General features: G+C 41.9%; 1 protein-coding gene across 1 annotated transcript in view; it reads right to left on the bottom strand.

Moving 5' to 3' along the window:
• Positions 1-13,908, bottom strand: part of PTH2R (parathyroid hormone 2 receptor) — a 1,278,649-nt gene that overhangs the window by 393,557 nt on the left and 871,184 nt on the right. The window contains exon 8 of the mRNA XM_085646864.1: positions 13,738-13,798. Within this exon, the coding sequence (XP_085502990.1) occupies positions 13,738-13,798 (61 nt within the window). The remainder of the gene's footprint in view (positions 1-13,737; positions 13,799-13,908) is intronic.

The raw sequence follows: 13,908 nt of genomic DNA, 5'->3' as shown, positions 1-13,908 counted from the left end.
GGACCCAGAGGACCCCAAGTTGCTTTTCAATGGTGAGTGTTAGGAGTCCAGCAGTGAAGGGCTAATATGGTCTTGTTGGAGATGGAGACCATAGGGGATACTCTAAAAGGAGTCTGTATGTGTCTTAACTCTAATGAGAGGTTGGCAAAGGCTATCACAGATACCTACTCTTTGCTCCATGGCATTGATGAGTCCCTACCTGACATCACATGTCTCATGATGCAGAAGCAGCAACACCAGCCTTCTACATCTGACACCAGTGAAGTTGGCAGGCAGCTGGAGGGCATTGATAAAGCCATCCAGTCTCTGGAGGCCAGGATTGACTCCTTCATAGCATCACTGAGTGCTCTCAATAGCAACATTGTTGCTTTGTTGCCTAACCAGCCAACCCTTGCCAGGGATTACCATGCTGTCTTAATGGCATTCACAAATGTTGGGAACATGAGAGTTACATCTCAGCCTCCGAGGTGTGTGTGTCTGAGGGTAGTAACAACCCTCAGCTGCCTCCTATGCAGTTCAGGCACCACAACTGGCAGGGGTGGCAGAACACGCATCACAAGGAAGATATGGAGTACCCCAGATTTTTGAATGTCCTCTAGCCAGTTTTTCTTTCTGTCCTGTGTGTGGCATCATGCCACCTTCTTTGGAACCCAGGACAGTAGTCTCTGCTAGTGCAACCCTTGATATTGGTAATGTTTCCAGTAGTCAAAACTTGTGCAGTGTGGATAATGATCAGCATTGAGAATCTAGCAGCTGGGACATATATAACCACATATTGGGCAATGTTAGTATCACATGAGGGAGGAAAAATAGCAAGACATGTTTAATCCTAATACATTTACAAGCCCCACCCTTCTTCAGAACTGGATATTGATAAATAGAAATCCACATTTGAACAAAGGGATGCTTAGCATTACTTAGTGTCAAGAGTAATAGCTCCCTGAAAGGCAACACTGCATTCTTGCCTGGTTTGCTGATTTGTGTGACAGTTTGATACATCTGCCACCTGGAGTCACTCTGTTTTGTCTTGTAAGTCATAAGGCATTTTACACATTGCGCATAAAGTTTGATATTGATATGTACCTTAACAAAGTTATCTACATTACCCTATGCAAATGGTACATTACTACAAACCTATAGGCCCTCGAGACTCCAATGCCAGATGGTCTATGAGATTTGCTTCCCTGGCTGTGACATCTGCTTAATGATGCTTGATCTGGGACATGGTGACCTCCTCCTTGACCACCTTGCTCAGGTACCATCACACCCACTTCCACCGATCCTTCCGATCTCTTGTTAGGTACCTTTTGCTGACCCTTCACCTGGCAGCCAACATCAAGTGTAGCAAATGCTTTCACCAGTCAGATGAAACACCCAACCTCTCTGGAACTGAAGTTTCTACCTCACCACTACATGGCCACAGTGGCACAAACCCAACCTAACCTACCCCTCTAAACAAAAAGAAATACCCCATGAACACCAAACTGTATGTATTTAACAATTATCCCAAACTGCACAAACATCCAACAATACAAATACTATTACAAAGACAAACAACAACACTTAGGACCTACAGCTACACAATATATAATTGACATCGACAGACCTGACACAGGTTACACCACAAACATTCAAAATCTCCTAAAAACTCTATCACCACTCCAACAACCAGCTAAAAACAAACAGACACTAACACAAAGTGAAAGTAACTTTTACACTTCCTAGTATGCAGCGTGCAATATCCCTTCCATCACTCCCTCTTTGTAACCAGCAAGTTTGACATTTACATCAATTTTATGATTCATTGCTATGCAAATGTACATTGTGTGATGCACTGCACAGCTGCACTTATGCAACACATAACAGATCTTCATTTTTCATCTCCTCACTTATTATTGTCTGGTTCTCCTCCTCAGTGAAGTTAGAATTCCTCTTTCTCTGAAACGATGGCAAGTCTTCTGTATTGTGGGTGATGCACTACTGGCTCTCTGAGGCACCTTCCCTGCTGCTGAGTATTGCTGTGTTGAGTGTATCACTTTTTCAAATGCTCCTTAGATACAAAGCACTCATGCATGATGCAGTGCTCATTTGCAGCATGTAGAAGTGCTTAACAACATGCAAATCAGCTTTGTGTCACATAGTGAGTACTTGCATTGCAGCAACTTGCGCCATTCCCGACATAGTGCATCAGAATTTGTGATGCATTTTTGGCCCTTGAGCCATGGTGCGCTGTCCAATAAATATGGCACAAACTTGGGGCAAGGGAATTGTGCAACACAGCAGAGATTTTTCTGATGCTACACTGCATTGTGCAGCGTTGATTCAGTGTTGATCAAAATGACACCTACTTCTTACATTTTTAACAAATCATGCCATTTTGCTGGGAGAACACCAGTGTCTGGCATGAAAAGGATAATATCTGCCAGCTTGCAGGAATTCTAGAAAAACATATGTAGAAATACTTCAATACCTGCAGTTCATGATCTGCTAATATTATATTACACATATGTGGAACATACAATCAAATCACTCTATAATCTTGTAATTTTTGCAGCAGCTGTCAGTCATGGATGACCTAAAGCCCTCCTCATCAACAGTAACTGTAACTAAATGTAGAGATCTCTGCGCCTCAATATGAACTTAGTGTTTCTCATAGAAGTCATTTACTAGTTATATCTTTAAGCCTGCAGTCGGGCTAGAATCTCCAGCTTGGGATGGAATCTCCGTACCTGGGAAAGAAGCTCCGGGCCAGAAGCTCCGGACCAGAAGCTCCGGGTCAGAAGCTACGGCTTGGGCCTGATAAGCTGCAATCAATGGGCTAAGACTTTTGTCTCAGAGAGCTTTAGTGAATTGGTCCAAGTATATTGAAATAGTAAATTCTTTCACCATGAATTATCTTGAAAACTTACTAGTGACTACTATACATGATGCATTAGGTTTTAGATGGGAGAGCACAGTTGCTCATGATTTTTATACTGCAAATAAAGGCTCCACTCCTTCTCTATAATTTAGAAAGATGATTTTGCTGCTTTTATTCTGAACACTTGTACTCTTCTATGAGACAAAAAGGCCCTTTTGCTCAGGAGATTCTTGCCAAACATGTGCTGTCTCATACTCAAACTTTAAGAAGCAAATTGTTATTGTAAATTTTGATGTATGTGGAGTTTTATTAATGTAAAGCACACTTTAAATGGTGGAAAATCTAATTTTCACCTATCATAAATGTTGGGTCGGGGAGGATACTTGTGTTCTTCAATGGAGGAATTAGCAAATGCACTTTTTGCTCTGGGTAGAGGCTAATATTTAGGTAGGAAAAGGCTGGCAAAATACATTTTAGAAATATTTAATATATTCTCCTTGTGAAAGTGTAGGAAGATGGATCCATAAACTATGGGAGATAGAGACTGCAGTCTTGATGTTAGCTGTAGATGAGCTTTTGCAAAGTGAAAATTACCTAATAACCGTGTAGTAAACAGCTTTCTGTTATGCACCTCAGGCACATCCTTGCAGCCTGACACTTCCTCAAAGACAATAGTATGCAATACAGGTACACCAACACCAAAACAATTTCATTTAAATCATGTGAGAAAAATGCTATGAAAACAATTTAAACCAAATGAGGGAATCATGAGCCATTAGTAAAGTAAAAATATGTTTTATAGAAATCAAGAGAAACTCAAAAACACATATAGGTCCATGGGGTGCAGAGGCTATTGGTTCATTCTGGTGAATGGTTTTGTGGGCCGGGTCCTAGGACTCTTGCATGGATTTTTTCCGCAGGAACTACCCAGAACATAATAAGAAGATTTTGTGTCTTACATGTTGTGAAGTTATCTGTCCCTTATCTGAGAATTAAGGTCAGTCCTAGTTGCAAAAGCGGCATGAATGAACAACTTAACATAGCTTGCATTTATAGCATCCTAAAAACATTCTCTTTGAACTAATTTGAGGATCTGATTGGTTTTTATGGATGCAATACATATTTTGATTTGTCTTCAAGCAGAAGACTACTAAGAAAACAGAAATATGTAGGCACAGAACTTACAAATCTTCAGCTGGATTTTATTGCTGTGAACATCATTACAGATTTGGGCTTTCATTCCAAGTCTGGTAGAGTGGTATCCCTATAAAAACCACCCCACCTGGTTTCAGTAATGCCTCCTGGTAAAAAGAGGGAAATAACACAGGAATAGGCCAAGAACCGGAAACCGAATGCAGAATTGTATTCATGGTCTAGTATGTAATTTCCCTTTTTAGGCATGGTAACTAAGAATGGAAGTTAATGGAGTGGCCACTCCTGCCACCCAGACTAGTGGAATTGGTACCTCATCCACAGTTCGGTCCCAGGTGACTGCTACAGCTGACATCCCTTCGCGGCAACTCTTACTCTAGCCTCATTATTTTATCTTATTCTACCCTAATTTGATTTTAGCATGGATTAAATTTAACTGGGTTGGGTTTACTGCTACCGCTATCTTGTCCAGTGCATTTGGAGTTTTCTCCCACAAATGGAACTCATGCAGCAGCTGTGCATTGGCCAGGGGCAGCGGGTGCACCACAGGTGTTCCACTAGTGTGCCAAAGGCAAGTTCGTTAATGGCTGTACGCACGTGGACATCGCCAGAGCTCCTGGGCCTCCTGCCACCCACCAATACACCACCAAGGAGCTATTGAACCCTAGACATCAAAGCAAGAACTGCTTCACTTCCTCCCCACAATCAACCAAAGGACAGTCCACCTGCCCTCACTGCTGCTACTCCTGCAAAACAGCCAGCAATGAATCCCGCACCACTTCCACTCTGAAGACAACGAACAACCCAGAACCGCTCCAATGCATCCTGATCAATGCCCCCTTCCTCTGCAAACACGCTGCAGAAATCTGGAACACAATTGCCACCCTCTTCCCCGACATGGCCTTCATTACCAAAATGAAAATGCTGCTTAACCCCTCCTCAAACCCCAACATCACCACCCCACAATGGCTAAAAGATGAAACACCATGACCGTACCAGCAAACACGGCTGTGGCATCGCCATCGTCTTCAAGGAAACCATCCAGTGCACTGCCACCAACAATGACTCAACACTTTTCATGAAACATCTCAACTTCAAACCCGGCCTTTGCAAGGACCACAATAAGAGGAACCCTTGCTTACAGACCCTTGGAGACCCAGCTAGCCTTCTGCGATGCCTTCTCCAATATAATCGCCCCCCCTTGCAATTGACTCCCACCACTATGTACTTCTTGGTGACCTGAGTTTCCATATCGATGACCCCAATGACACCAACTCCACCACCCTCTCAGAAAACCTGAAAAAAGGCCTCACCCAACTGCTTCCAAAAACCACAAACAAAGCCGGACACACACTCAACGCTATCTTCTCCTCCAGTGACAGAATTAAATTCACCCAAATCACAGAACTCACCTGAACTGACAACCTCATCATTGTCCTCACCATCTCTGAAACCCAGTACTCCATCACCAAGCATCACAGAGCTACCCACCACAGCTGGGTCAAGGTAACCGAGAGGCAATGAACACTTGCCCTCAACACCACACAACCCAAATCTTCATTGGACCCTGACCAGGCCATCCAGAACTTCTCCACCTGGATCTTCAAGTACACTCACAGAGTCACTCCATGGAAAATATCAAAAGCCAAGAAACCTAAAAACAAGCCAGCTGATACACCCCAGTGCTCAGAACCAACAAAAGCAACTGCCAACAACTCGAGAAGCAATGGCGTATCACCAAGGACCTTTCTGACATACCACACACAAAGCAGCCCTCAGCAACTATCACCTTCAGATCAAGGAAGCCAAGAGGTCAGCCATCACAATTCACATTGATGCTGCGTCCAAGCACAAGAACAAAATCTTCAAAATAGTCCAGGAATTCTCCAAGCTGACAGCCACAGAGAACAGCATCCACCCCAAACAGCGAACACTAGACATGTGATTAACATCTTGTCCCCTCTCAGCATGCAGACCACCACAGTCATCATGTTGTCCATTCAATTCAGGGTACCCACCGACCCCTGCCCCCACCATCTCTTCAACCTCAGAACCAACCCAATCAGCACAGAACACACAAACATCCTCAATGCCTGCATCTCCACAGCAACTTTCCCAGACAGGTGGAAACATGCAGAGGTCAGACCCCTTTGGCTGATCCTAGCACCCTAAATAATTAAAGACCAAACTCCCTGTCATTGTGCTCGAGAAGGCCATCAATTAACACCTCACCAGATACCTGGAACAGAACCACCTATTTAACACCTCACAATTCGGGTTCCGAGCTAACCACAGCACAGAGACTGCACTTATTGGTGCCACATATGACATCAGAACTCTCCTCGAACAACGTAGAAATGACCGCCTTGATCCTCCTTGACCTCTCTGCTACGTTTGATACCGTCTCCCACCACACCTTCATCTACAGACTCTACAACATAGGTATACGTAGGTATACAATTAGGCACCCTCAAGTGGATCACATCTTTTCTCACTGGTCAAACACAAAGGATCCGACTGCCCCATTCACATCTGCATTGAATGGATATCATATGCGGCGGTCACCCTAGGATCATCCCTCAACTCCACCTTCTTCAACATCTAAATGACCCTCTCGCATGTTGTCAGTTCACATGAACTCAACATAATCTCCTATGCAGACAACTCTCAACCTTTGTCTAGCTCACCAATGAGCCCGCCAATGCAAAAACCAAATTCTCCAATGCCATTACCAGTGTAGCTAATTGGTTACACCACACAAGAACCTTCCAAGGCCTGCGGGCATCAAAGACACCTGAGGGAATCTCCCTTGGAGTGAAGGAGTCACTTCTGTACATCTGCAGGCACCGCAACAAAGCTGACCAGTCTGCTGATCATAAGCTCCCCAGGCTCCGAAAGGCTCAGCAACACAGGTAGTGGTTCTTCATATCTCTCTTGGCCTGCCTTCTCATCAAAATTGAAAGATTGAGGCCAGTATCCCTCGCAGGAGCTGCAGGAACTGGACCCCTGTGAACCGCGTCGCCTTGCTGTTGCAAAGGCTTGTTGGCTTCCTTTCACCACGATCTTCGGGCTCCAAGTTGCCCAAACCTCAAGCATCTCCAGTGACCAGAATCTTTGTCCACACTGCATTGTTTGCATCATGGCCTGCATCTTTTGGTGAGCTGCTCGAGATCCTGTTGCGACTTCAGTTCCTCCGACCTGTGGGTCCTGTTGAGGGTCACCTTTGTTTTTTTTGGGCTCCCCTGATTGCTAGGGCCTGCCCTGATTACCATACTTGTGGTGAGTCACCTGGACCCTGCTGGTTCCATCATTGCACCTTCTTCTACTTCCATGTTGTTTGCAGTTGTTTGCAGTTGCCAAGACTTGTTGGTGCTTCCGACTGACACAATCCCCTCAACTCTCGACATCCAATGTGGGACAGCTCTTGCATGGCCCCTGGTCTTCTTCAGCATTGCCTGGTCCTCTCAGCTGCAGAGTCAAGGTCACCGTCAACTCTCCTGCAACACCCGACATCAGTGGGCATTAGTTTTCCAGGTCTCCGGGTCACCCATGTGTAACATAGACTCTGTCCCCTCTCCATGCAGGTACCTCTCAACTTTAATCCACCTTCGGATACCACCAGACACTTTCTCCTTCTCCAGCACCAGCACTTTCCTGAAGCTCACTATTGGGTTTGACGATGGTTTCTGACACCACATCACACCTCTGCACCCATCTTCCCTGGTGTAGGTAACATGGGTACTAGGTTATCCACGGGTGGGGTGACCCTCCAACCTTCTGTCTTCCATGGGGTTTCTTCAGGATCCACAGGGAAGAGCACTTTTTCTTTTAAATTGAAACCATGACTTACATGTTGATTTGTATGGAGAACACTGCACACGATATCCATGGGGTTGCTAGTCCCTCGAATGGGATGGTTCCTTGGGTCCCCAGCACTTCTACATCGTCTGGCCATTGTCTTGACATGAGTTGTGGTTCTTATACCCCTTTCCTCATATATATGTTTCCTCCCTCCCCATGGGGTTCACTGTTTATTCTGTGCTATTTACGTGATTTCTATGCCAAGTATTAGGTGCTTTGTGCATATCTCCGGGTAGGAGATATCTAAACGTGTTAGTGAGTATTATATACTAAATACATATTTCTATAAATACCTTTTGTGGTTCTTTTTCATTTCATATAAACCTATAAGATTACATTCTGGTAAAACAAGCTGCTTTATACTCCTTCTGGACTAAGCCTGAAGGCTGATCTCCATAGCTACCACTTAGAGAACTTTCTAAGGTTGTCTAAGACCTCCTAAATCACCATAAGGGTTGACTGGACTGGTGCAGGGTGATCACTTACATCATTGTACATCATATACCAGGCCAGCCTCTCAGGGCTAATCTATAATACACCCCCTCCAGATCCCTAGTCAAGTTGCCCCCCCCCCCCTCTGCATTGAGGAATCAGTGATGGGGGAATCTGCCTGGTCACACCCCTGAACATAAGCTGATGAGAGAATGTGGGACCCTGTGGGGGTAATAGGGCCCATCTGAACACCAGTGATAACTGAAGGAGGGGCGAGTGGAACAGGGCCATCCCTATATAGGGATAGTCTTCATTCTACTAGCTCAATTTCTTTAGTCCCCACTCTCAGAGCACAAGTCAGGAATCCCTCCATAGTCGTCCTGCAGGGGTTTCCTGAGGAGCCCTTGGAGTGGGCCCAATAGTCTTCTTTTTCCTCATGTCTACAAAGAGCAAGTGGTTTTCAACAACCTAACTCCCCAGCTATAACCAAAGATAAGGCCCTCCACAAATTACTCAAGCTTGACCTATAAAGCGTGATAAAAAACAATAAAGAATAAGTATGCACACCCCCTTGAGCCCAATAAGTCAATATAAATGACTGTGAGCAGAGAAAAAAATAAATAACAAACAGCCTCATAACTATGGGGCAGGTCGATAGCAACCAACAATATGAACACCATGGCCTTCCAAGAACCAACACATCCCAGCAAAAACCAGAGGGCTAAAATATAGTCACAGATCCAAGGGTGTCCAGAGAAAATGGAAGATCAACCTCAAGTCTGGGTCAGAGTCTTGGTTGTCCTGTGAGGGAAAGTCATGTGGTAGGACTGACAGCTATACCACAGACCATCCAAAACCAAGATGACAATGTGGACAAATGATCGACAGCAGGACCAAGGATGGTGGCCCTGCCCTGCTTCTTTCTGGCTCTGATAGGCTCAGAACAGACTCGCCCTTGACTCGGGCTTCACACTGGCATGTCCTGCGCCATGGTGCTTGTCACTGTTCGATATGCGTGTCTCTCTGGCCACAGGTACAGTTGATGGGAGCCCGCATCCTGCTCCTGTTGCTGTTATGACATTTAGTCCAACATAACGCCTCCAAAAGTCTCCCGCACCACGGGTCTTGTCACTGCACTATATGTGCATATCCCTGGCCACAGGTGGAGTTGATGGGAGCCTTCGTCCTGGCCCCGTTGCTGCTGGGATATATAGTCCAACAGAATCCCTCCAAAAGACTTCCATGCCACTGGGCTGGTCACCGCACTATATGTGCGTTTCCCTGGCCATGGGTGAAGTTGACAGGAGCCTGACTCCTGGCCCCACTGCTGCTGGGACACATAGTCCAACAGAATTCCTTCAAAAGTCTGCAGATGTAATCATGCCTTATTTTGGTAATTTCCCATACCTCTTTTTACTTGAAATTCCTAAACTTATGTTATTAAGCCTTGTCGTGTACTTACACGCTGTTTTCAACAACAATTTTGCCTGCATTCAAGTGAACAACGCAAACAACCAGAACAGGAGTGCCTGCTGTTTGTGCTTTTTGTGTGTGAAATGCATCCTTTGTCCAAAATGGATGCAAGGACACATTTCATAATTAAATAAAGTGTGAAGTGGGGTTTAGCATTTTACGTAGTTACCATGTATGTTTGCATATTATTTCAGAAACTATGCATAATTGCACAAATGCAAATCACTGGAATTTTGCACACTTCTAATTGCACCGAAATATCGGATAGTCTGTTAGCTAATATCACTGTGTTCAGTCTTCAGAATCCAGTGCTATGCAGAGAAAGCTTTCGGATATTTGGGTAGTTCGGAGACGATGCATTCACTGCAAATGTTACCGGCTAGTAGCCAATAAAAAATAGGATTTCATTGTGTCACTGAATATACTGAGAAGTCATGAACAATGAAGAAAAACAAACATCGATTTAAGCCTTTTTGCAGCAAGCATAAAGCAGTATCCACTCCCAAGCATGGGCGTAGCCTATACATCAATTCAAATCTCAAAACTTTTGTCCGCTCTGAATAACACACAAAAATAATACAAAAAATCCTAATCAAAATAGGTTGCCCAGATTTTTTCGAACTTCTTGAGCCCCCCTACTCGTAAAGCATAAGTTTGTTCACTTTTTGAACTGATTTCATCTTTTGGGCCCATTCATGGACAGAGGGTATAAGATCTGTACACCATCTTTGCAACAAAAGTGATCTGGCTACCGCCATTGCAATGTATAGAAATATAATAAGCTTATCAGGCAAGAGAAGATCTGGGTCAAAACCTAAAATTATTAACACATTATTCACTCCTAATACAATACTACATTCAGATTCCAAATAACAGAAAATGTCCTTCCAAATCCTCTGAATTGCAAAATAATTTGTGACCAATTGGCGGTAAGATGATTAATACAGCAAAAGTACTGCCCCGATTGATTGGTATAAATTTTAGAGAGGGAAAGAGGGGTTCTATAAAGTTGCCATTTACTAAAGAACATCATTCTTTGCCAATTCGCTCCTTTTAACGTACTAAAATTTTAATTATTAATTACTGACCACATATTGGCTGAAATTTCTAATCCTTCATGTCTCATCCATTTTGCAATTGCCTTCTGCCCGAGATCGAGGCCCTTAACTGAGGCTAAACGCTTTTTCCATTCCCCAGGTTTTTTAACAACCATATCCTCTAAAAGTTCATGGACTACATGATGTTGATCGCAGATTTGGGTTAAGTCTAATTCACTAAGGAATTTGCTAAAAATTCTATATGACCCCAAAAGAAGAAACTCATTAACAATCAATTGTGACATTTCTGCCATACTCAACCATCTACCCTTCCTCTAAAAATCAGAGACTCTACGGAATCCAGCAGTGGCCCACTTTAGTGTAAATTCAGAGGATTCTCTAATCCCTGACAATAACAAAAGGCCAGATAACAAAGTTGAGGAATAAATTACAGGGATTTAATATCTTTTGTAGAGAGCCTGACATTTAAAAAAAAACATTGTAGGCACTTATACCGTTCCAACTTAGGAAATTTAAAAATTGATAAAGGGGAGTGGATCTGACTTTCCTTACACAATAAATTCATAAAACTATTAATAAAAAGATTTGATTGTTGTTGAGGCTTACATCTAGATATATATTGTGCAAAGTACGCAAAATAATAATCCCTGAGATTCGGAAGAGCTAAGCCTTCCTGTTCCAACTCTTCGTATAAAGTGCTAAGTGCAATGCGTGGAGTTTTTTTTGGCCAGAGAAAATTTGTAAACATAGACTCTATTCGGGTTAAAAAAGAACCTAATAAAATAAATGGGATGGCTGAAAATAAAAGTTAAAAAGTGGAAGAACAGGCATTTTAATTAGTGCAACCCTGCCCAAAATAGATAATGGAAGAGAGTTCCAACGTGAGAACAGATCCTGAATTTTTCGTAAAAGCGGGACAAAATTCAAATGATATAAATCAATTATGAGGTCTGAAAAATAAACACCCAAATATCTCTTGGGTTTGGTGTTTACACAAGAGAGAATATCGGGGTGCTAATCCAAGCCCACTCCACCACACTGTATAAATTCAGATTGATGTTCTTTTAATATTATGTGCAAATCAATCATTTTCCCTGTGCGTCCATTGTCATTCTAATAAAAATGATCCAACTTTCTAGTGATTTTCTTTTTACCATTCCTGCTCAGCTTCAGTTTGCTGAAATTTATAAAGCTGAAATGGATCTCATCGTTATCCAAAGATAAATCTCTGTGGCAAGAGCTGAAATAATTTCTTTCTGCATCATGCTTTTGCCCAAACCTTTAACATCCGGACCCTTTAATTCCCTTTTTACTAGCTTGAACAATGTATTTAAAAATATATATATATTGAAGGCCAATGCTTTCCCTATAGGTATGCCAAGAGTGCCAAGGTACACCACCACAACAATTCTATTCAGTATTCTGTAGCTATTCGTATCAAATTCCATCCCTGAAACCCATTTGACAAGTTGCTTTACAAGTCATTTTTGTAGTTCTATACAGCGTAAATTCGGTGTCGGAGCTCGATTACTACAATGATAAAGGAACAGCTGCAATGCTATGTAACATAATAGTAACATTTATTAACAAAATGTGCATTAGCAACATCAATAGATAGAAACGCTTATCAAGAATCAGTCTTTGGACACGTTAGTAGAAGAGGGAGCGATTACATGCATTCACACAGTTTTTATTATGGAGCTAGTTAATAACTGTGATTTATTTCTAGAAACTGTTCATAGAGTAGAGAATAACAGCATGGAAATCTAATTTGAAGACACATTTCAAAAAAGGGTGCAAAGACATTTTGTGGAGGGAACGGAATAAAGATTTCAAATTACTATGCACAGCCAGATAAATAAACGGCTAGCCCCTATTTAGAATTACAGAAAGGGCATTGTGCTTCTGTAAGGAGTTATACAATCTTCTCCTCTTTGATGGAAATGGCACTGAGAGCTGATGGGTTCCATTATCTAGCAACTGAATTGATGATCTTTCCTAGAAGAAATAACTATATTCAGTTGTACTAACATTAGTTATAAAGAAAATAAAAAAGTTAACTGCAGAGAATATTTCTCAACAATTTCCAGTATTTTAAAGTGGGATTTAAATACATTCTAGAAATTACCATATCCTGTTGAATTTTTTTTTATTAATACATAATTTTTGGTAACTCGCCATAATTCTTCATGTTCTTTCAGTAATTAAGTGACTGTATGATGAGTTACACTCAACGACGTCACATTCACTACTTACTTTGCTTTTTTTAAATGATCTCTAATTTATGTGTCCTGATAACATTTTCATGTAGTTTTGGCTTTGAAATTCATTTCTATGCTACGCACTGCTCAGAACCACATATTTCTCCTTTTGCTATAAGCAATGCTCTTCAAAGTTCTTTTTGTTGTATTAAATCGACATGAAGTTTGCAATATCTTTTGCCATGCACAAAGTACGTACTACAGAACACTGTAATTTGTTGAGCAAAACACAATTTAGAAAATTAACACTACCTTAATGTTTAGCATTCAATACCTTATTGAAATTAATCTTTCTTCAGCAGATTGTTCATATCTTATCTAATATGAATATATTAAGCCACATTTTAGAGCATACACAATATAATGTGTTAAAATTAATTTTCAATAGCAACGGTCTCTTTGGCCTTAATTATTCCTGACTAAGACAATGTTTTGGTACAGATGGCTATAGTGAAATATTTTGATTAGAACATGCGCAGGATTGGTGTATAAGAAAGCGTTATCTCAGGGCCCAAAGTATAGTAATGGAAGATAAACATTAGTGGAAATATAGAAAATGCTGAACAGCTATTTACTTTAGCAAAAAGGTTATCCATATTTATTAAACAAGAATCAAATGTTCAACACATTTGCCACTTACCTGGCATCTGCAATTGTTGCTCGGACAACTGCCCACACCACAACAAAAATTGCAGGGAATCCTACATGAAAAAGAATAGAATACATTTAATGAATTCACAGTAAAAAAATGTGTGAAAGTTCAAGCAAGGGCTGATACAATTCAATCATTTTCTCATCTATGGTAGTGAAT

Source organism: Triturus cristatus, chromosome 3_2 (assembly GCF_964204655.1).
Source record: "Triturus cristatus chromosome 3_2, aTriCri1.1, whole genome shotgun sequence".
Lineage (NCBI taxonomy): Eukaryota > Metazoa > Chordata > Amphibia > Caudata > Salamandridae > Triturus > Triturus cristatus.
This window is presented reverse-complemented; position numbering and strand designations above follow the sequence as displayed.